The sequence below is a fragment of the Zootoca vivipara genome, chromosome 11 (assembly GCF_965207765.1).
Source record: "Zootoca vivipara chromosome 11, rZooViv2.hap1.1, whole genome shotgun sequence".
Classification (NCBI taxonomy): domain Eukaryota; kingdom Metazoa; phylum Chordata; class Lepidosauria; order Squamata; family Lacertidae; genus Zootoca; species Zootoca vivipara.
In genome coordinates, this window is record NC_142594.1 from 35,867,030 (window position 1) to 35,889,823 (window position 22,794).

General features: G+C 42.9%; 1 protein-coding gene across 1 annotated transcript in view; it reads left to right on the plus strand.

The window, feature by feature from the left end:
- MALRD1 (MAM and LDL receptor class A domain containing 1) overlaps positions 1-22,794 on the plus strand; it is a 268,805-nt gene that overhangs the window by 171,907 nt on the left and 74,104 nt on the right. Inside the window, exons 33-34 of the mRNA XM_088654242.1 lie at positions 4,945-5,102; positions 10,401-10,602. Coding sequence (XP_088510368.1) covers positions 4,945-5,102; positions 10,401-10,602 — 360 coding nt within the window. The remainder of the gene's footprint in view (positions 1-4,944; positions 5,103-10,400; positions 10,603-22,794) is intronic.

A 22,794-nucleotide genomic window follows, 5' to 3' on the forward strand; every position in this document is an offset into this window, starting at 1 on the left:
AGTATAATTTTATAGATTGTTCTTTTCAATGCAGCCCTGGTGATAGAATCCCTGATGCTCTGCTATGGTTGGGTGCATTTATTTATTCATCTCTTAAAAATGGGCTGCTAAATAATACATAAAGATACTAATTAATCTGAAATCCTTGGGAGAAAATACTGTTCTGGTAGATTAAATATGCCTTCTGTACATTTGCCTGCATTTTTTAAAATAAAAAAACCTGTTAATTAAAGTGGCGCTTGTAAACTTTCCCCCTTCTAGGCTCATTTTGATGAAGAATTAAGAGTAACAAATAGTGTAACAATTGTTGACTACAATGGCAACTGGCGCATCCAATCTTCTGTTGTAGTAGGCTTATTTGTGCAAGTTGTCTAATGGATTTTCTAAATACTTCTGTGGGTCATCACACAAGCATGATGAAGGAAGTATTTTGCTTTAATGGCTATAGCTGTCATTGAAAAAAGAATGCAGCTGAGTCCAGCTGATTCACACATGCATCATTTGATCATCTCTTGATTACGTATCACATGGCTCTCAGCTGAATGTATGAAATTCTCTCCATAGAAAGATAGTGACAAGGCTCACATAATAATAATAATAATAATAATAATAATAATAATAATAATAATAATATATTTATACCCCGCCCATCTGGCTGGGTTTTCCCAGCCACTCTGGGCGGCTTCCAACAGAAAAATAAAATACAGTAATCTATTAAACATTAAAAGCCTCCCTAAACAGGGCTGCCTTCAGATGTCTTCTAAAAGTCTGGTAGTTGTTTTTCTCTTTGACATCTGATGGGAGGGTGTTCCACAGGGTGGGCACCACTACCGAGAAGGCCCTCTGCCTAGTTCCCTGCAACTTGGCTTCTTGCAACGAGGGAACTACCAAAAGGCCCTTGGTGTTGGACCTTAGTGTCCGGGCAGAACAATGGGGGTGGAGACGCTCCTTCAGGTATACTGGACCGAGGCCATTTAGAGTTTTAAAGTTCAGCCCCAACACTTTGAATTGTGATCGGAAACGTAAATACCTAGAAAGGCAGAACAGGGTTACAGTAGCAGGTCTCCCCAACCTCTGTGTGTTCAAGTCAGGTACAGAGCCAAATGCACATAAGCTCTATAGAAAGACCTTTCGCTGGATGAACCAAGGAGGTGAGGGCTGCCACCGAATTGCCCTTCACATTTTCTGTGTACTATACTCTTGCCTGAGTAGGGCTATTATTTTTGAGTTTGCTGTGGATGACAAAAAGTTCTAGTTGTGGTGACAGTTGTGGCGACACTAGAAGTATTCGTTGTTGTTGGTATCCATCTGTCTTGAGAGACAATGGAGTCTGTCTCTGGGGGTGGTCAAACGGATGCATAAGCAGTACGGAAGTGACTTCCCCAGGGCACAAGCCTGGCCAGTATGTACGGAGGTCCTGGGCTGCCCAGACAACATGACCCCCCTCTTGGCCTCACTGATATGGTACAAAGGAAAGCAGAGCAATATGATTGGCACCAGCTTGGCTGCAGGAGTTGCCGGAAGGAGGCACACAAGGCACCATCCTACCACCTTAAGGACTCCACTCCAGATTTGTGTAGGGTATACTCCTTAGCCTTTTCTTCTCCCAAAGATATCCTGCAAGGCTGTTGAGGTTTAGGTCACAGTTTTCTTTCTCCTAGATGGGGTATCTTCCCAGGTTGGTGAGCCCCATCTGCCCCTCACTTTGCTCTAGAACATGTGCAGAAATTGTCTTCTTGGCCATTGGACCTACTATTGTTCTTGTCTGCTCAATCTGCTGGAGCCTGTCTTTGCATGTAAGGGAAGTCCAACCTTGCTCTATATACCTACATTACTAATCATATATTATATTATAAAGAATGTTTTGTCTTTTTATCTATAGACCAACAGAGCTTCAGATATAGACTCCTTATCCATTGCAAATTTTAAGGCTAAATTTTTGGGTCCTCCTCGAGTGTTTCTGCTTTGCTTGAACTCTGAGGCCCTGCTCCAGATCCCTCAACATTGTAAGGCAGGGTGAGCCATCCCATTTCCTCAAGGTTTTCAAGCAGCTCCACACATCACTTTTGCTTGAGCTTCCAAAAACCATTTCAAACCTTTCTATTGAAAACCCAATGATACCAAGAAATTATGTAAGTTTGAGCATTGAACTGAGCAAGGTTTGGACCTCCCAGCAACAACTTGATGGGGAAGCTTAGGATCAGGGGGCAAATCCATTCTGGCCTCTCTATCCTACCCTCAGAACTATCTTCAGACCACACCCTTCACCAGCCTTGCTTTTACACCCTTCTTGAGTGCTTCTGCCTTCCTTGAACTCTGAACATGCTTCTCCCTTACCTGAATAGAGGACTGAGCATGAAGAAACTAACCTACTGTACAAAGGGGGAAATTACACTCACCCCCTTTGCTTCTGACCCTGCCAACCACTGGAATGTGGTCCGCAGGAAGTTGCCCAAAAAGCAGTTTGGTGCTATGACTGAAAAACTTTCCTCAACCTGGAATAAGGGAATAAAAAACCATTACATAACCTGCTTCAGGGAGTTCAAAGTATTCTTCACCCTTCTTTGTGACAATTGTCCAGTGGTATCTTTTTAGGGTATCTACTCATAGCCCAGGATAGGCGGTGAGAAGTGAGGTACCTGATGAGAGGCATAACCCTATTAGATTTGTGTCACAGGAGAATCCTTAACCCCAGAATCAACCCTGGTGAAGTTATCAGCCAGAAACCAGGTTGGCTGATTCAGGAGACATACCCATTGCCTATGCCAAAGCTGACTTACATCTGTAATCAATAAAAGTTGTAGCCATTTCAATCCCAAGCCAGTGCCGTGTCATTTTTGCTGCTTCAACATCTCCAACCACCTCCCCAGTCACCCACTGTGCCTGGGCTTGCAAAGATGATGATTTCTATTATCCCACATAGAAGTGAGAGAGAGATAGTCCAAGGATGCCTTAACTTCTAATGAAGTGCACTTGTTAGAACTTCCTTAAGTAGCTCTTTCTTTTGAACTAATCTCAAAGTTTTAATAGGTTTGTTTGCATTTCTTTTCCTGAAGATGAGTACCATCAGCATGACTCCATACAGACTCAGCACCGGATACAAACATATTGTTCTAATTAAAGATAAGGATGAGGAAGTTCAAAGAAACAAGAGGGGCTTAATAAACCTAACAGTATTTTGAAGAATTAAAAAATGCCATTGTGGAGACGATCTATATGTCTCCGTATCGAACACCCTTAGTATTGACCATGTTTTGCAGTTGTACATAAATAATTAACAAACAGAAACTTTTGGAAGCATTATTTGGCTCTATATTTTTCCCCTTTTTATTAGAAAACAGAGGAAAAATATTTAACTATTAAAGTAGAGAGGAAAAGGCTGTGGAGTGTTTCTTATAATTTGTATAAGTAAAATTATTACATATAAACTTAAGATTTTGTATGAAAATATATTAGTTATAAGTTATAACAAATAGGCAATTATAAAATGAAATTGGTGTAAACATTTTAAAAACTTGAAATTGTCATATATTCATTATACAGTATATCCCTTCGTTCATTATGCTATATAATTGACAATCTAAGCAGGTCCAAGAGCAGTGGTTTTCTTTTCACAGAAACTGGACACACTGCCACTGCCAAACATAACTGACTCCTATACCAAACAATTATGTAATTAAACAGCAGTCCCCAAAATTCCCACAGCCTTCTGGAACATTTGATTTGTCTTTAGAAAAGATCAACATTTTAAGCGTCATTCCTGTCATTTCCTTGTTGCTTTCTAGACCCATAAGGAAGCCACAATGTTTACCGCAATTCCCTTGTCTCAGAAATGGCACAATAATCTAGTGATCTTTTCATACCGGTTTTTTTTTTTTTTGGCCACAATTGATTAGACATATCTTCAGTGATGAAATGGTCCTCTGAATTTACTAGCACAGTTCCAGATTTTGCATTCCTAAGGGCAGTGCCACAATTAGGGAAAGGGTTGTGGTCACCCACGTAAAAGATGCTGGCTGGGCCATCCTTAGAGAGGTTCAGGATCTGGAGTAAAACACACTGTGGGGGGCACACCCCTTTTTCTTCATTTCCTCCTGCCTCTACCACCACTGCTCCTCTTCATGGTGATAGTGGTGGTAGCCTCTCCTCCTGCGCCACTTCCGTTTTTTCCATTTGCTTCAGTGGTAAGGCTATCTGCGTCCCACTCTCCCTTTCTCCTTTGCTATAGGAAGAAAGGAGTTAGAGAGGTAAAGAGCCTCACCAATTGAGTAGAGGTGTGTCCCCCAAGGTGTGGGCCATGGGTGGTTGTTCCTGTTGTAATCCCGCCCCCCTGGCCAGGCCAGCCTTGGATGCTGGGATGTGGGAAAACCAATGATAACAGCCTCCAGCTGCTTCTCTTGAGCCATTCCTGTCTGTTGTGTGCACCATGAGGCCTGCCCTACTCCTCCTAAGCTAGCCTGCTGCCTTTAGGTGTGGGGGAAGATTCTGTTCCATCACCAGTGAAGATTCAACTGCTTGTCTGGTTTGCTTCTCTACGTTGAATTTGGGGAGGGCACCATCTTGTCCTTCCTGTCTTTCATCTACTTATTTATTTAGAAATAAGCTTTTCCCATAGGTGGTTGTATGAATAAGCACTAAGTCTCTGCTGCTAGATTCATAAAGATAACATTCCCTAGTCCCTCTGGTAGTATGTAATGTCACAATTGTATTTCAGATTAATCCAAAACTACTGCTACTCCTTGGATCTGCATTATCAAGCAGATGGATCAAAAACCCCTCTTCATTCAGCTACAAGCATATCATTGAATGACTGATTGTGAATATAATAACGGGCTTAAGAGTTTAACAGGATAACGCCTTGCATCTGACACCCTAAGAGAAATATGTTTCCTTTTGTTTTAAAACATTGTTAATACTAACAGTATTTCTTTTGTCTTCTTGAAGGCAATGGGCACAATTTTTTGTACGTCAATTCATCTACTCAACAAAAAGGGGACAGAGCAAGAATAGTTACCACCCAGTACTTCCCAGCCAGTCTGGGGATATGCACATTGCGCTTCTGGTTTTGGCCATTTAATTCCCCTGAAATTGGATTGTTAAAGGTAAGCAAAACAAGGAATTTAATATCTAGTAGATTATAGTTGTATTATTCATCCTTTTCTTGGTTGCCAGTTCCATTATTTCCCACACTATAGTCCAACCTGCTTGAAAAAACAAAGTCAACATTGGCAGCACTACGATGTCCTCATTTCAGAAGAGCTGTGCATGCCGTCGTTCCCCCCCCCCCGTCACTGTACACAACCTCAAGATAATGTTCTTATACAAGAACAACTCCTATCAACTTATTTTCACACTGTCCAATCTGTTTTGCTAGATACTGTGTGTGGAATGCAAAGGAAATGTAATGTAATTGAGGATGGGCATATCTTTCCATTTCAGTTTCTCTCAATTTCTCATTTTGCCAGTCTTAAATTCAGTTCTCCGCTTTTCAAAATCAGTTTGTGGTCTCTCCCCCCCCCCTTTTAATCCTCATGAAAATTCATCAGCATTTTACTGTAGATTTCTCCTAATACACCCATTTTTGTTTGCAATTTAGCATTTTTGCAAAGCGGTTTCCCCAAATAGTTATTTTCACTAATATATCCCTTTTTATGAGCATATATCTTAGTATTTGAATTTTTGTACATCTTACTCAGCTGGGGAACTGCACTGCAATATTGGGAGAAGTGCAAATTTCAAAGGATGGCTTTTGTTTCGCTTCTGTTATTGTTTCAAAAAGTGCAAGTTAGAGAGGTTCACCTTTAAATGCAAACTGAATCACATTTCTCCACTATCAGTGAATGCACTAGATTCATTCCTGCACTACTCTTTTTTTACTAAGGTGTGTGTGTGTGTGTGTGTGTGTGTGTGTGTGTGAGTGCTGAGCATTGGCTGTGTGATTTAGAGTTGCATGTTCTGCGCTGCTGGAGAAACCTGAAGCAAAGCAGCCTTGGCTGTTTTCATCTCCATTGTGGCTCCCATGGCTCTCTGTGGCTTGTGCTTTTCTTTGAAGCAGCTCTGTATTGGTGTTCCATGTTTGGAACTAGAAAGATTTTCTAGTAATGATGGTGAGGTTCTGTGTACTCAGAAGATTGCTTCTAATGGAAGCCTTGATCAGTGTCTTGTCCTTGAAGCTACATATCTTAGGTATGTGATACCTGAAGAACCTCATATTGTTACCAGCGTCCAGAAACTACTGGATTGCTTTTGCAGTAGTTATTCTACTTATTTAATAATACATGCAGAGCATCGACTGCTGAAGGTCGCTTTAATGTGGCTCCTGAATTTTGTGCAAACCAGTCCAGGGACCACACATCAGCCATTAATAAGTTTTTCCTGTGTTTAATTTTGTGGACTTTCACATTATACACAGTTACTTGGCAGTATATGAAATTAATCCAGGATTTTTAAATGCAATTTTTGTGACTTTGTAATATAGTTTTCAATAATTATTATTTTAAAATCCTTTGCATTGGGTTCCTGTTACATAATTTCCAGAGTGGCAGCTGCTGTGTTAATCTGTTGCAGTAAAAATCTCAAAGAGTCTTGTGGTGCCTTAAAGACTAACATATTTATTATGGTTACAGGTAGGTAGCCGTGTTGGTCTGAGTCGAAGCAAAATAAAAAAATTCCTTCAGTAGCACCTTAAAGACCAACTAAGTTTATATTTTGGTATGAGCTTTCGTCTACACACACACCCCAAAAAAGTTAGTGTTTTAAGTACCACAAGACTCGTTGTTTTTGCAGATGATAAAAAAAAACAGATTTGCCTTTTTTTTTTTTAAAAAAAAGAACCCTTTAATAATTATTTCCAGTGGTTGTTTTCTCTGGTGTATACATACTGGTGTTGTAAAATCATGTCTCAGAGGCAGCATTGGATGGATGCCTCTGAAATACAGTAGCAACCAATCAATGCACCAACAGATACAAGGGAGAGTGGGGGTGAAAACCTAGGAACGCTCAATGTATATTTCTAGCAACACAAAATTCATTTTCCTTAAGGGACAAGTATAAAGGTACATGGTGTAATGCTGTCTGATGTTCTGTCGAAGAAGCACAGCACTTCTTCTGTTGCATCTCTATTGGATCTCTTCCCTAAAGCTAGTGCCAGGTGCTTCACAGGGATACCCTATTATTTAGGCATTGCAGACATTAATTGGTGTGTAGGCAGGAAGCCACCTCCCAACAGTGTCTTGGAATTAAGAGATATCAGTAAGGCAGCTAGAAAGCAAAGTGCTTGTGCTCCAGGACAAAAGTCTCAAAACATCTGAGAAACCCTAAAACAATAAGTGGTGAGGATCAAATTCTTGTACATTTTTAAAGAGAAAGAGTTTTAAGGCAAGTGAAATAAATGCACATAAGCGAAATGTGCGTAGGTGGGGAGCCCACTGCAGTACATACCGCCTTCCACCCAACAGCTGTTGAGTGAGGTAGCACAGCACCAGCGAGAGCTCCTGTGCACCATTTTGGAGCCCTTGGGTTCTTTTTGTCTGGTCTTTGGGCTCTGGGGAGGGTCTCCTCGTGAGCCACAAGGACTTTACAGCTCTCCCCCACCATTTCAGGTTAGAATTGAAATATTTTCTGATGCTGTGCCTCTACACAGTCGTGCATAAGTGGTGACTAACCCAGTTCACAGTGTTGTTGTGGGGATAAAGTGGAGGAGAGCTTTATGTATCATCCTGAGCCTGCAACCCTATACAAACCTATCTGGGATCAAATCCCAATGAAGCTTTCAGTAGATAAGCAGAGGACTGCACAATGAACACCTTTGAGGAAGAGAGGAATATAAATATATTTTCCCCCCAGCAAGACTCACAAAGTCTACTTCTCCCAATGCAAAAAAGGGAATATTTTGTTGAAGTTTTCTTCCTAATGAGTGATTGATTGGCTCATTAGGGCTTTGCCAATCATCGATCAGGCTTTGCTTGCGCGAACGCCAACCAATCAGAGAATTTCCAAACCTCACTACCAAACCAGACATATTTCCCCTCCTTCGTTACATATTAGTACTGAGATTGAAGGAGCGAGACTGTTAGATGAACCATTCAATGCAGTACTCTATTTCTTTCTTAACATTAACAGTATCAGACCTTGACACCCCATGTTACTTTACTACCTAAATAGAACAAGTTGAGGAGAATAATTGCAGTTTCCCTGATCAGCATCCCTTCACTGCAGTGCTGCTTGAACATATTGCCATAATACTGGAAGTTAAAGCAAAAATTAATTCCCCTTGTGATAATATATGTCCAATATTTCAGTTTTCCAGCTTGTTAGGCAGTTCATATTACATAAATTGCTGTGAACTGGGGTGTAATAAATTACAGCAGAGGACGGGCCAATTTCATTAAAAATGACTAATTTTTTTATTACTCCATCTCACTTTTGAGGAAGGAAAACACAGAGTGGATCAGCAAATTTTTGTACTATTTCACATGATTTGGAAGTGATGCCATGCTGTTCTATGAAATTCTGCTCAACAAATTCGAGTTTACTTCTGCCAATCAGACCCTATAGCAGTTCTAACGGGAGGAAGAAAGGATAAAACCTCAAAAGGATGGCTGAGCTGAGAAGATGGTTTATTTTGGCTTACTGATAAATGCTTATATGTTTATAAAATCTATCATCGCTATCTTAAGGAGCTTAGTACTGAGCCATCAATTATATTATATTGTGTGTGTAAATATGTATTAGGAGATATTTACCCATTTTTTTGAACTTGTATCTGTGAGTATTAGAAGAAATAAAAACAACATTTTCAATGCATTTCTAAAAAAGGGTCCCAAACCTTTGGAGATGAAAAATGAAAGAAGAGACTTCAATAGGTCTTTCTTTTTATTTAAACTCCTAGATCTCCTCTTCTTGACCAACAGCTGGCAACTCCCCACATGCCCCAAAAATATCCCTGGCATAACTCTACATGGCGGAGTGTTCAAAATCCAGTTGCTGGAAATGCCCCATTTTTGCTCCCCACTTCTCTCCCATTTATCAATCTATTTCTCTCTCCCTGTTCAAATACCTCCGCAAGAGCCGCTCTTAACCTCAGCCTGCTTTATCCTCCACTCTCCATATAATATATTCTCATTGCTATTGTGAATATGTGATTCCTTCTTTCTTGGGAATGCATTATGACACTTCTGGGGAGCTGGGGCACTGTCATACAGTGGTTCCGCTCTTTCCTCCTGGGCCGTGTTCAGAAAGTGGTGGTGGTGGGGATGAGTGCTCAGACCCCTGGGCTCTCACTTGTGGGGTGCCTCGGGGTTCTGTCCTCTCCCCCATGCTTTTTAACATCTATATGCAGCCGCTGGGAGAGATCATCAGGGGGTTTGGGCTGGGTGTTCATCAGTATGTGGATGATACCCAGCTCTACCTCTCTTTCAAATCAAAACCAGTGAAGACTGTGAAGGTCCTGTGTGAGTGTCTGGAGGCGGTTGGAGGTTGGGTGGCAGCTAACAGATTGAGGTTGAATCCTGACAAGACAGAAGTACTGTTCGTGGGGGACAGGAGGCAGGTAGGTGTGGGGGACTCCCTGGTCCTGAATGGGGTAACTGTGCCCCTGAAGGACCAGGTGCGCAGCCTAGGAGTCATTTTGGACTCACAGCTGTCCATGGAGGCACAGGTTAATTCTGTATCTAGGGTAGCTGTTTATCAGCTCCATCTGGTACGCAGGCTGAGACCCCACCTGCCCGCGGACTGTCTTGCCAGAGTGGTGCATGCTCTAGTTATCTCTCGCTTGGACTACTGCAATGCACTCTATGTGGGGCTACCTTTGAAGGTGACACAGAAACTACAATTAATCCAGAATGCGGCAGTTAGACTGGTGACTGGAAGCAGCCGCCGAGACCACATAACACCGGTCTTGAAAGACCTGCATTGGCTCCTAGTACGTTTCCAAGCACAATTCCAAGTGTTGGTGCTGACCTTTAAAGCCCTAAACGGCCTTGGTCCAGTATACCTGAAGGAGCGTCTCCACCTCCATCACTCTGCCCAGACACTGAGGTCCAGTGCCAAGGGCCTTCTGGTGGTTCCCTCACTGCGAGAAGCCTAGTTGCAGGGAACCAGGCAGAGGGCCTTCTCAGTAGTGGCACCCGCCCTGTGGAACGCCCTCCCACCAGATGTCAAAAAGAAAAACAACTACCAGACTTTTAGAGGACATCTGAAGGCAGCCCTGTTTAGGGAAGCTTGTAATCCTTAAGGAATTAGTGTATTTTAATATTTCTGTTGGAAGCCGCCCAGAGTGGCTGGGGAAACCCAGCCAGATGGGCGGGGTAGAAATAATAAATTATTATTATTATTATTATTATTATTATTCTGTACTTACTAAATTGCTGGTGTGTTTTCTGTTTTTTTGCTATCAATAGGTGTATGCTATTGAAGAATTTGGAATGGATATATTGATGTGGGCAGCAACTGGAAATATAAAAAATACATGGACATATGCAAAGGTGGTCCTTTCCAGCAATAGCCCTTTCAAAGTGGCATTTGAAGCGGAAGTAGGAGCTATTGAGCCCATCGAATTTGCTCTCGATGACATTTCTTTCACACCAGAATGTGCATCAGGAGGTATGTAATTCTGCAGATAAGTCGATGGGCTCGTATACTTAACTCATTATCTGTTTATTAATACATTTATAATATGTCCCCTCTTTGATATAAATATTTTGGGAACAAGTATGTTATTGTACACAATACAATTGGACTCCCCAAGATACCCAAGTGGTCATTTGCTCATTGCATTTGATGTGTATGTTCTAACATGAATAATACTCTCTCAGAAAAAAAGATGTGTGAGGCACCTCTGAGGACCAAGGTACATGAGACAGTGACAGGTCCACCTGCCACTTACTTCCCCTTAGTATTTCTCCCTATGTATCCCCCCACTCACCCACATCCTGGGCAATGTCCAAGCAGTTTTCCACTTGTCCTGCTTCCTAGGCACAGGTCTAAGCAGTTTTCTGTCTGCCCTACCTCTCCCTGGGAAAAGCTGCTCTTTAGCACTGAATCAAAGCAAACATCAATCCGCTGAAAACCTGATTGACGTTTGCTCCAATTCAGCAATAAAAAAATCGGGTTTTCCCAGGGGATGACGGCAGGACAAGCGGAAGTCTGGTTGAGCCCTGAGAGAAAGGGGAAGAGATTGCAGGAATGTAAACCATGGATAAGCAGAGGTTCATCATGTGAGATAGGCTTTGATGGGTAGGAGAGAATATATTAATTGCAATTTATCCCTCCAGGCACCTGCATGTTTGGGTTAAACAGAATTTTACCATTTTACCCTTGGGTGCAAAAATTGAAGGCATGGAAAGTAGGTTGCAAAGCCTTGTTTTGAGCAGGTCCAGGTATGAAATATGGCTCTCCCTTTCTTGCCATGCTTACCAAAGAATCAGGCAACAAATATAAAAATATAATTTACCTAGAATCTTGCTTTTGTTTGACAGCAGTAAAAACTAAGCAGGCAAAATATGTAAATTTACAGTATAACCAGCTTCAGGCATCTGCCTGAGCTGGAGAAAGTATGGGGTATGCCTGTTCTCATGGCTAGTCACAGGAAGTACTATATGGTTCTTTCTGTCCAGGAGAGGAGGGAAAACAACATCACACAGAGCCCTCTCTACCACTTGTATTTCCATGGTCTGAGTACTGTATCTACGTTACCTATCAGCAAAACAGCTCTGTGGTGTTACCGCTTTTTATGCTAACCAACAAGAATTTGCATGTCACCTGTCCTGTTGCTCCTTATCTTGGTCTTTCTCTGTCCTCTGTATTTACATCTGATGAGGGGAGATCTGCATTTGAAGAGCCTGATCTGCTATTGTTACGGCTAGTTTGGCCCCTTGAAGGTAGTTCACACTATAGAAAATTCATTCTTTTTTGTAGGGATATGATCACCCAGGTAAATGCCTTTATTTGAATGTAAATGAGGTAGCTGTGTGCAAATAGTCATTTGTTTAACTCTCCATGTTTAAGAAGAATATTTTGTGTGTGACTGGCAATAAGCAGATGGCAACTGTGGCACTTAAGGCTAAGTGAAAAATGATAGCAGTGCTGGAAAATATGCTCATGGATAATATACCACTAGTTGCTCTGCTCTAATTATGACCTCCAATTGCAAAACACCTCTCTCTCTCCAGCGAGTTGTTTAACCCCATGTTTAAAACAATGCCTCTTTTGTCAATGATGATAAAAACATATCTTGTGGGAAAGAAGCAGTATACTGCTATGAACTTGAAATATTTGTGGTACAGCACAACTTTTGCACTTGTGAAAAAAAACACAAATAATTGTTTTAATTTCTGCAGCATAGTCCACTTGCATCACAATTGGCTTTGTATTGCTGTTTTCAACCATAACCTTGTGATGTTGGTTATTAACAATCACTTCTATGGATACGAAACTGAAAATACATGTTTCCAGCCAAAGTTGGGAACTGTTAAAGCACAATGATTTCAAGGGGAGTTATTTAAGCATAGACTTGTTAAACTCAACCCAGTCAGGGACTTTATGCCTCAGAAGGGTTGTTAATGAATCAGGTCTATATATTTTAGATGATGATAGGTCAAATCTGACAGCCTTATAAATCCAAGGTTTACTGTGTGCATAACCTTTGCTCAAACCGCTTCAAGAATTGCACGATTCTGTCCTTGTTACTCTGGCAGCAAAAACCAACTGATTCTGGTTTGGTTGACATTCACTCTAGTTGACATCAGTGGTATGGTGCCACAGTGAGAGATCAGTAAATCACCAACACCATGGTGTATTATGTTAAAAGACCTTTGAATTATGGATATGGCATTGCAGCTGTTTCTTGGTTTGGATCACTGCTCATGACTTCCAATGTGAAAACACCAGCATCATCAGAATACAAGTCTGAGAAACTCTGCCTGTGCTAGTAATAGCAAATGTAAATATTTGTTTTGTAATGGCTTCGGCTACACAAATAAATAATATTCGTAAATAATATTCGTAAATGCAAATATAAAGGTGACATTATATTTAAATAATGAAAATAATAATAATATAGAACGCCAGTGTCTGTAGATCCTTTGTGCTATGACCTTGACTCTGACATTTACTCGTTAATGTTACTGTTGTAACTAACTAAGCTGCCCTACTATGTTGAACTGGATAAAAATGCCCAATGAAGATTACTTTTTGGAAGTGAGTGAATTTAAATACTTTTAGGTTAAGGTTACCAGGTTGTTTTCAATGAATCCGGGAACACTTTTCAACTTCAACTTATTTTGTTAGGAGACTGATTTGTAAATCTGGGGACTGTTCCTGGGAAACGGGGATGTCTGGTAATCTTATTTTATGTCTTGCCTTCTCTTCTCTTCTCTTCTCTTCTCTTCTCTTCCTTTTCCCCCCCCTTTCATAAAGAGCCTAGCACCTCTACAAGCAGCTTGACTGTTCAGCTGCTTTCCTACCGGTAGGAGAGAATGCCCCGGGAAATATATGATGTGTCACTCCCAGTGGCTTAGTTTTTTGAGGGAAATAATAGGTGTCTCCACTTAGACATTATTAATCTTCTCTCCCCACCTACACACAGTGCCTCCAAATATCTCTCTTCTACTCTCTACTTTCACATGGGACAAAAGGTCCCACAAAAGTGAAGTGAGGTAGAGATTCTTGGCCCAGCTTTAGTTTGAACTGCGATCTCATGAAAACGTACTGATAAGAAACAGGCACAGAACATTCCCAGTTAATCAAGGCTTATTGTGGAATAAAATTAATTACATTCATTTTTTAAAAAAATAGGCAGAAAGAATCTACAGTCAATTCTGCTCATTTCGAGGGGACAGACTGTCTCTCTTTGATGAAAGCCAGCAGCTCCTTAACTTTTTGCCTTTTAGGTAAAGCACACTTTATTCTCCCCATATTTTCCCCATATTTTTCTTCATATATTTGTATAAAAGCTTTGCATTTTAAAAATGGATTTGTGTGTGTGTTTTGCACACAGCACTTAGCTTTGTTCCACTTTTTTTTCCAACTCAAGATAAAGGAATAATATGAGAACTTGCTGTCACACTTTTCTTGTAATGTTCTCTTCCCTTAAAGTATTGCTTTGTTGCTGCAGACTTTTTGTCTTTCTCTCTGCATTATTACTTCTCCAGCCTCACTTTAATTACTTTAGGCTTCCCAGGGCAACATGTTCTAAATGGAAGCAATCACAATTTAGCTGGTTCGTAGCTCTAAGCAATAAAGCATTATCAACTTCTTAAGTTCACCAGAGGTTTTATTTTTTTCCTTAAACAGCAAGACCTCATTCGACTGGGGAATTTTGCTAGAATGCAGCTCCCCCCCCCAGTTTTTTAAAAAATGTTCGTGAGAAAGTATGATCTTGTGTCCTTCCAGTAAAATGCCAGAGTAACTTCAATACTTCGCCCATTGTAAAACTGGGTGAACTAACAAACTGTTTTTGCCAGTTGTGTGGTTTCTAGTGTTTTCTTACATTGTACTTTCTGGAATCTTGGAGCGCTCAACAGCCTGTTATGTATTTGGAGGGTAGAGACACTGTTCAAAGTGTGCTTTTTCAACCTCTTGAGCTCCTGTAGTTTGCTGTAGTGGCTCATAGGTGGGGTTTATTTCAGACATATTAGGTAGCAATAGAGGTCAATTGTATTTGAAAGGCTTGCTTGATCTTTGATCTTTCCTACTACCCCAACACAAGAAAGCTAACAATAACAGGAAGAAGTAGAACAACAGATTGCAGTGTTCAATTCACATACTTGGGAATAGTCCTCTGGGCTTCTATTTCCTTTGATGGTAGGAGACAAAACATGACTGTACAATAGTAACAGCTCAGACTGCAGTTCTTATTTCAGTCCTTGACTGCCTAGCTTCAGTCCTAGTCCCTGGAGCTACTGCAATGCTGAATTGCAATATGTAACATTGGGGAGGGAAAATCCTCTGGGCAAATCATACAAACCTAATGCAATCAATAGTGATATAAAATAAAACTTGATTTTGGAGATGATTTGGAAAATAAAAACTGGGCTAGGACTATATGTGTGTGAATTTAGCCATGGCCAGCTTTGAGTTTAGGGTGTTCTAGACAAAGTGCTCTCCAGCAGGCCTGTTCCTCCACTGACTGGATAAAACAGTAACATCAAGGGGGAAAATCACAGCCATACTTTAAAATGTACTTTTAGTATTTTAACTTAAGTACTAAACAGATTAAAACCACCTCAACTTTCTATGCATCTGGGTAGATGCTTAGAAACAATAACATTTTTCCTCAGGAGCTGAAAAGAGGAGAATGAAGGCACCTGCTTGATCTCAATACCGTGTTTCTCATATTATAAGACACGTCTTATATTTATTTTTTCCTCAAAAAAAACACACCATGGCTTATTTTCAATGGATGTCTTATTTTTATTACGGTACATGGGTAGTGCAGTAGCTCCCCCCGCTATCGCGTTTTGCGTGTCCTGTTGCAAGTGTGTGTCCTCTCGCTCCCACACCGGGCAGTGAGCTGGGGAGCAGAGGTGGTTTTGCTGAGTTGATTGAGTCAGGCAGGCAGGCAAGGGAGTCACCCTGCTATTTCGGATCGCCTGAGGAAACGTTTGCTGCTCTCCCCCCCCCAATTTCTGCGCCTCAGCCGGGCGTGCATCCTCAGCCCGCTTTGCGCGGCGGGGGCAAGATGCGCGTCAGCATGCAACCCCTCAGATTCCTTCCGCCCCTCCCTCACCGCCAACCGACCCCCACCCCATTTCCCCGCCTGAGGTAAAAAGTCCATACCGTAGTTAGAGCCGGTGACTGGCTGCCCAGCTACCGCATGTGAAAGCCGAGGGAGGAGGAGGAGGGGTGGGTGGGAAACCTCTCCTGGCCATTTCCTCACCTCCTTCGTTCGTTCGCGCGCCTGCCTGTCTGCGAGCGGGGCTTCGCGCGGCGCGTGCAAAGGCTGTAGCCGGGTCCCGGGGCTTCATGCAGCCGGGTCCCGGGGCTTCGCGCGGCGCGTGCAAAGGCTGCAGCCGGGTCCCGGGGGTTAACGCAGCAGCAGCAGCCGGTTCTGAGCAGCCCCCTTCCTTTTCCTCTTCTTTGCCACAGACCTGCGGTATGGCTTATTTTCGAGGTATGCCTTATATTTTGCCACCTCAGAAAAATCCTGCCATGCCTTATTTTGTAGGGATGTTTTATAATGTGAGAAACACGGTAGGCAGGGAGTTCCAAAGTGTAAGCAATCAAGTTCTTACAAATACAGAACAGGTATTATATGACACTTGTAGTAGTGCCAGTTCAAAGTGGCCAATCAAAGTGGTCTAGTGGGCATATGTGCCACTCTAGGCCACTGTCGGAATTTAAAATGACATTTAGGCTTGTGCCCTTGTCCTGGACTGAAGTGTTTTTTGCTTTACTTTTAAAGGGGAGTCCAAGGAAAGCATTATCAGGGAGCCCTGCCAGGGTCTTGGGATCCTGGCAGCTGGCCTAAGATGTCAAGTTCTGACTCTGGCCTTGGAATTTAGTTCATGTTCTTCTGGCACTGCAAAAGAATGAAAGCAAAAGGGAAATTCAGAGGGACTTGAATGGGAGCTGGAATTCTGTTTTCACAGTTCCAGTATCGGACTATCAAAAGTGGGTAGCCAGTTTACTTGCTTTCCTTTACTGACTGCTCCATTCCCTGATCTCTTTTTTTAAGTCTACAGAATGAAGGAAATATTGTATTGGCCACTCCTGTTAGGAACAGCTTCTACGTCTAGATTCAGGTATGGACACCTGCAGCCCCATTCTACCTCTAATGCTCTCAAGCACTGTTAGAGTTTGTTTGCTGAGGTGTGGTGCAATTTGTTACAACAGCAGCTTTGTTTCATAAATGCAATCTAGAGGGGGATTTCAGAAACAGGAGCAAGAAGAACACTTTGAATTCCTCTGTGAGTCAGGAAGCCTATGTTGTCCCATCAAACTCTAATGTTTCCCCGAGCAGATGGCCTCTGGGGTAGATTAGAACTAGATTACCTATTCCTTTATAGACCAAAAGCAAGACCTTGGGCACTCGCTCCCTGAATTATAGGCATCAGTAGTCTGTTTAATGCTTTGGTGAACACTCATGATAATTCACAACCCTGTCAGGAAGCCCATAAACATTGAAAGTTTGACTTTGTGAACGTTGCAATGATCAGTCAAGTATGATACTTGTCCTTGTAGAGATCAGTTCTTTCCTGCAAATGAAGGTACACATGGAATGCTAACACTTTGACTGTTGCTTTGGGGTTTCAATACAGCTGGGAGTCTTCTTATGCTGGGAGCCTTAACTGGTATAATTTTGATTTATTCAGCACTGCAGAAGAGCACTGTTCTCTTTGTATCTGTTTAATTTGAATATCTACAGTCTAAACAGGGATAGAAATTCAGGGTCTGGTGAATAATTGAAAATTCACTATATATTTCACAGTATTTTGCTGTAAATTGCAGTTCTGGGTCTACAGATTTCTCTTGATCAGAAAAAGCTCTTAAGAATAAATAGTGTGTCTAAATTCCCTTTTATGGGATGAAATCCTAAGCACACATATGGATGTAAATCCTATTGAACAGATTGACTTGCAGTCAATAAGAAAGTACCTCCCTGTTTGATTCCTCCAAATGTTTGTTTTATTACTGTAAAAAACTGTATTTGCTTTTGCTTTGTTAGTCATTGCGATCCATTTGTACTCCTGCATTGTCATACACTCTCTAGTTTATTTAATTGTGCTCAAGTAGTGCTAAATGGGGCTAAAAAGGGACATGGGTAGCACTGTGGTCTAAACCACTGAGCCTAGGGTTTGCCGATCAGAAGGTCGGCGGTTCGAATCCCCGCGACAGGGTGAGCTCCCATTGCTCGGTCCGAGCTCCTACCCACCTAGCAGTTCGAAAGCACGTCAAGTGCAAGTAGATAAATAGGTACCGCCCTGGCGGGAAGGTAAACGGCATTTCCATGCGTTGCTCTGGTTCACCAGAAGCGGCTTAGTAATGCTGGCCACATGACCCAGAAGCTGTCTGCAGACAAACACTGGCTCTCTCGGCCTATAGAGCGAGATGAGCGTCACAACCCCAGAGTTGTCCGTGACTGGACCTAATGGCCAGGGGTACCTTTACCTTTACCTTTTAGTGCTAAATGCTGCCTCAAAAGTGCCCTCCCTGTTTGTTCAAGAGGAGTTGCTGAATGAGCAAGCACAATAACGTGGCATGAATTAAATAATCGTAAATTAAGTGGGGGCAAAATATGCCAGATCCACACTCTGTTCAGAGGTAGGGCCGCTGCTGGTTCAGCAGGTATAAGCCTGGGAGAGGGAAAACAAACTTTTAAATAGTGCTTGAGTTACAACACCCTTTTTATCTGGCTCCCAGGTCACATGATCTTGCTGAATGTGTTTGGATATAGTCTAGGTCCCCTTCCCTCCTGCCACACCCACACCACACTGCTTTTTCAGGGCTTGCACTGGTTTAAGATCCATATGGGTCCTGGCTGAGCTGACTTGGAGGAGATACACTGGTGTTTTTCTGGCTGAGAACTTAAGTTAGTATAGCCCTGTTGAGCTGGAAACCTCCCGGCTCAGCTAAAGATGTACAAGGTCATCACTCATGCCAGCAGATTTGGCATTAGGCCTGCACCCTAGGTATAATAATTATTATATTGACTTAATTTACATCTTACTCTTTCCCTTTTTCTGATATTTGTGGGAAATAATTCAAATCCTGACCAAGGAAATTTGTCCCTATGCCGATATCAAACATTTTCAACTCTCGAAAGTACTTTATCAATGTTTATTATTTAATATTGAAATCAATATTAAATAATAAACATTATTTAATATTGATTTCAATATTAAATAATAAACGGGTCACGAAGAGTTGGACACGACTAAACGACTAAACATTGAAATCAAATGTCTTTAGGGCAGCTGGAAGTAAAGGGCATCTAAAAACAAAGCACTTATTCAATCCTAAAGCTGCAATCTTAAACCCAGTGGGACTTACTACCACATAACTGTGCATAGGATTTTCATAATTTAAGAGGGGATTACTGTATCATTTTTTGCATCCTGCGAAGAAACCATCCCTGCTGCTAGAAGACACTATTGAGGAGCCACTGGGAAGTACTCTCTGCAGACAGAGATGTCTTGTTTAGCCATCAGTCAGTCAGCTGTTCTTAACCTGAAAGTTTGTATCTAACAGGATCTAATTTCCAAGTGTTGCTAAGTCAGATCAGAGTTCAGTGGCGTGCCAAGCTAGTTCATGACTTCATTGCTTTGGCTACTAGTGAGGACACAAATCATCTGGAGGACCTGCCAACTGCCTGCCTAGGAGTTAGGCCAGTGTTTCTCAACCTTTTTTGCGCCAAGGCACACTTGTTACATGAAAAAAATCACGAGGCACACCTGGAAGAAAGTTCCCCTCTGCCGCTCATTCCGGCGCCCCTAGAAGCAGCAGCTGCGGCTCCAGCGCGCTCGTCTCCGCTAGCCTGAAAGGGAGAGGGGCTTCGGAGGATCCACCACTTACGGAGCTTCCGGACGAACGGCGACAAGGACAGCTCCGTCGGAGGAGACGACGAGGCAGCGGAGCGCACTGCCATCGCCGCCACCGCCCCACATTCAACCACCGCGCCGCGAGCGCGAACTTGCGAGAGGTGGGGTTGGGGAACAGAGCGGCGCCGGGCCATCTCGCGAGAGCAAGCGGCAAGAACAGTTCCCCGAAAGGAGCCCCTGGGAACTGTAGTCCTTTCTCTGGCTCCCTTTCCCTCAACGGCGTGCGGGGGTGGCAGAAGTGGAGCTTTCTCTCGTCAGCCAGGTTTGCGCTCTCGCGAGCCTTGAGCCGAGGCTTCCGGCTGGTGAGGGTTTGCCGTTGCCCGGGAAACAAGCCGCACGTCACGGCACACCAGCCAGCGTCTTGCGGCACAATAGTGTGCCGCGGAACAGCGGTTGAGAAACGCTGAGTTAGGCATACTGTGATCAGCAATTGCTGGCAGTTCTAACTGCCCAAGTGAAATTATGCATTTAGTACTGTATCTTCCAAACCATCCATAATTCTTTACTAAGAGAGAGGAAAACAGTAACACACAAAATAGCTTCCCGTACTCCACCCCCCCCCATAACATATAAGCATAATATTGTACCCCACTAGTAGTAGCAACAAACTACTATAATGGTGCAAAGCTGTATGAAAATATTCTAGTCTCTGATGTGTTAGGAGCCAGTGCTCTTCTTTGGGGATCACAGAAACCATTGGCGTATATTAGCATTGGACACAGCCACAAGATTTGTCTTGTATCTGTAGCTTTAAACACTTTAAGATTCAGATCTGTTTGTGTGTTATTCTGTGGTCTCATCACCTCATTTTGTGTTTTGTGTTATACAGGCTACTCTGTATAATCTAAAACTCTGTAGCCAGGGGCGTACCCAGGATCAAAACTAGGGGGGGCAAGGGGTGGGGCCAAGGCACGGGAGGGGCCACAAAGTGGGAATGTGGGCGGGGCTACAGAGCCCAGGTGAAATCAAAATAAACCTGAAGCGTCCACGGCGAAGGGGAGAAAACCAGCGGCCGCCTAGAGGAGAAGAGGGAAGTCTGGGGTGGGCGGGGGGGAGAGAAGGGAACCAGGCTTGGATCGGGGCCTCCGCGGAGGTCTGGAGCAAAGCCCCGGCCTCCGCGAAGCTATCCGAGGCTCCGTTGCTGCAGCGGTCTGGCAGGCGCTGAACGACTCCCGACGTTCGGGAGACCTTTGAGCACAGCCGCGCTGTGCGCATGCGCCCTGCACGGCGGCCGCCGGAGTCCACAGCCGCGCTGTGCGCATGCGCCCCGCTTTGCGCATGCGCAAAGGTCTCCCGAACGTCGGGAGCGTCAGCCCTTGCCCCCTCCCACACAGCGCGGCTGTGTGGACTCCGCACGGCTCGGGCGCAAGAGACTGCTGCGGGCGCCGAACTCGCGCTCCGCTGGGCTGTCCTCCGCCTCTGCCCACCAGCCCCGCCGGCAGCGCCACTCTTGCCCGCAGCTGCCCGACCGGCCCTGCCTCTAGAGTAGGGCAGCGGCCCCTCCCTGCCCCGCGGTGGGTACGCCCTTGTCTGTAGCCCCCATTAACCATAATGGGGAATCTAAAAACAGATATAATGTTTTCCTTGACCAAAATGGATGGAATTTACAGACAGGGGGACTGAGGAAACCCAGCCAGTTGGGTGGGGTATGAATTAAAAATATATTATTTATTACATGGAAGCTCATTAAGACTGTATTAGACCTGCCAAATTGCAGATAAATAGGTCCAGAAGCTTTTAGTGGGAGAAATGATTCATTTCCCTCCACAATCCTTCATGAGTAGGGGAAAGCACAGGGGATGGGTGATAGTCTTGTTCTTTCTCACCTTAAAATAATTAAGAAGTGGTCAAGTGAAGTGTATTCTTGCTTGTACAAGTTTTAAAAGTTTGAACCGTCACACCAGCTTTCCCATTCCACTAGTTTTTTGTGTTATCCAGAAGGCTTCTTGTAATGTATTTTTTGTGATTTAATTGTTTATCTTTTTGTAAACCACTTTGAGTTTTTTGGGTTTTTTTTGTTTTTTACATCAAGCAGTGCATAAATTTTATGAAATTTAATGAATAAATGTTGGCTCGTCTGGTTTGCCATACAGCGGTACCTCTGGTTAAGAACTTATTTCATTCCGGAGGTCCGTTCTTAACTTGAAACTGTTCTTAACCTGAGGTACCATTTTAGCTAATGGGGCCTCCCGCTGCCACTGTTCACATCCTGAGGTAAAGTTCTTAACCTGAGGTACTACTTCCGGGTTAGCGGAGTCTGTAACCTGAAGTGTTTGTAACCCAAAGCATTCGTTACCCAAGGTACACTGTACTAGAAATTTTCTGAGTCAGTTCTCAAGCATTGTAGTTTCAATTCTGCATTACAAGCTGCAACCTCCTACATGGTTCCCCCTCCACAAGCCATTTATGTTAAAATTATTTCTGTTTATGTAGCAATTTGTTTATTTATTGTTAAAGTAGGGCAATGTTTGTTTGTTTTTTAAAAAAGCCACCTGAAATGAAGCTTTTGGGGTTGTCGTTTCTTTAAAAATCCTCCACTGCTGAGCTTTAACAAAAAAATAGCAAAGCACACAGAAAAGCTAGAGAAAGATAAAAATATATAGTAAAACACAGAACTATATAATATTTTTAAAATCCAGAAACAAAGCAACAGAACAACACACGGTTTTGTGACCACCCTGACATTGCCCTTCAGGAAGGCAGTAAAGACCCCCCCCCCAATTCACCTCATTCTTTGGCCCCCACAGAGCCAATGCACGCACCCCTAACATATGTTTTCTTGACAAAGGCCTTAAGAGCAGCATTTTTCTCTTAAATTCATTAGAAATTCACATTGTTTCAGTAAAGAGAGCCAGTGTGGTGTAGTGGTTAAGAGTGGTAGACTCATAATCTGGGGAACCGGGTTCACGTCCCCGCTCCTCTACATGCAGCTGCTGGGTGACCTTGGGCTAGTCACACTTCTCTGAAGTCTCTCAGCCCCACTCACCTCACAGAGTGTTTGTTGTGGGGGAGGAAGGGAAAGGAGATTGTTAGCCGCTGTGAGACTCCTTCGGGTAGTGATAAAGCGGGATATCAAATCCAAACTCTTCTTCTAAATATGGGTACTGTCATCAGAGTTTGTTGGTTCTTATCAAAGCAGAAATTTGTGCTTTTGTAATATAGTTTTGCTTTGTTGGTACTGTATATATAACATTACACACACGGTGCACACAGGAGAAAGTTAACTATGCCAAAATTCCACTGAAATTAATGGTAT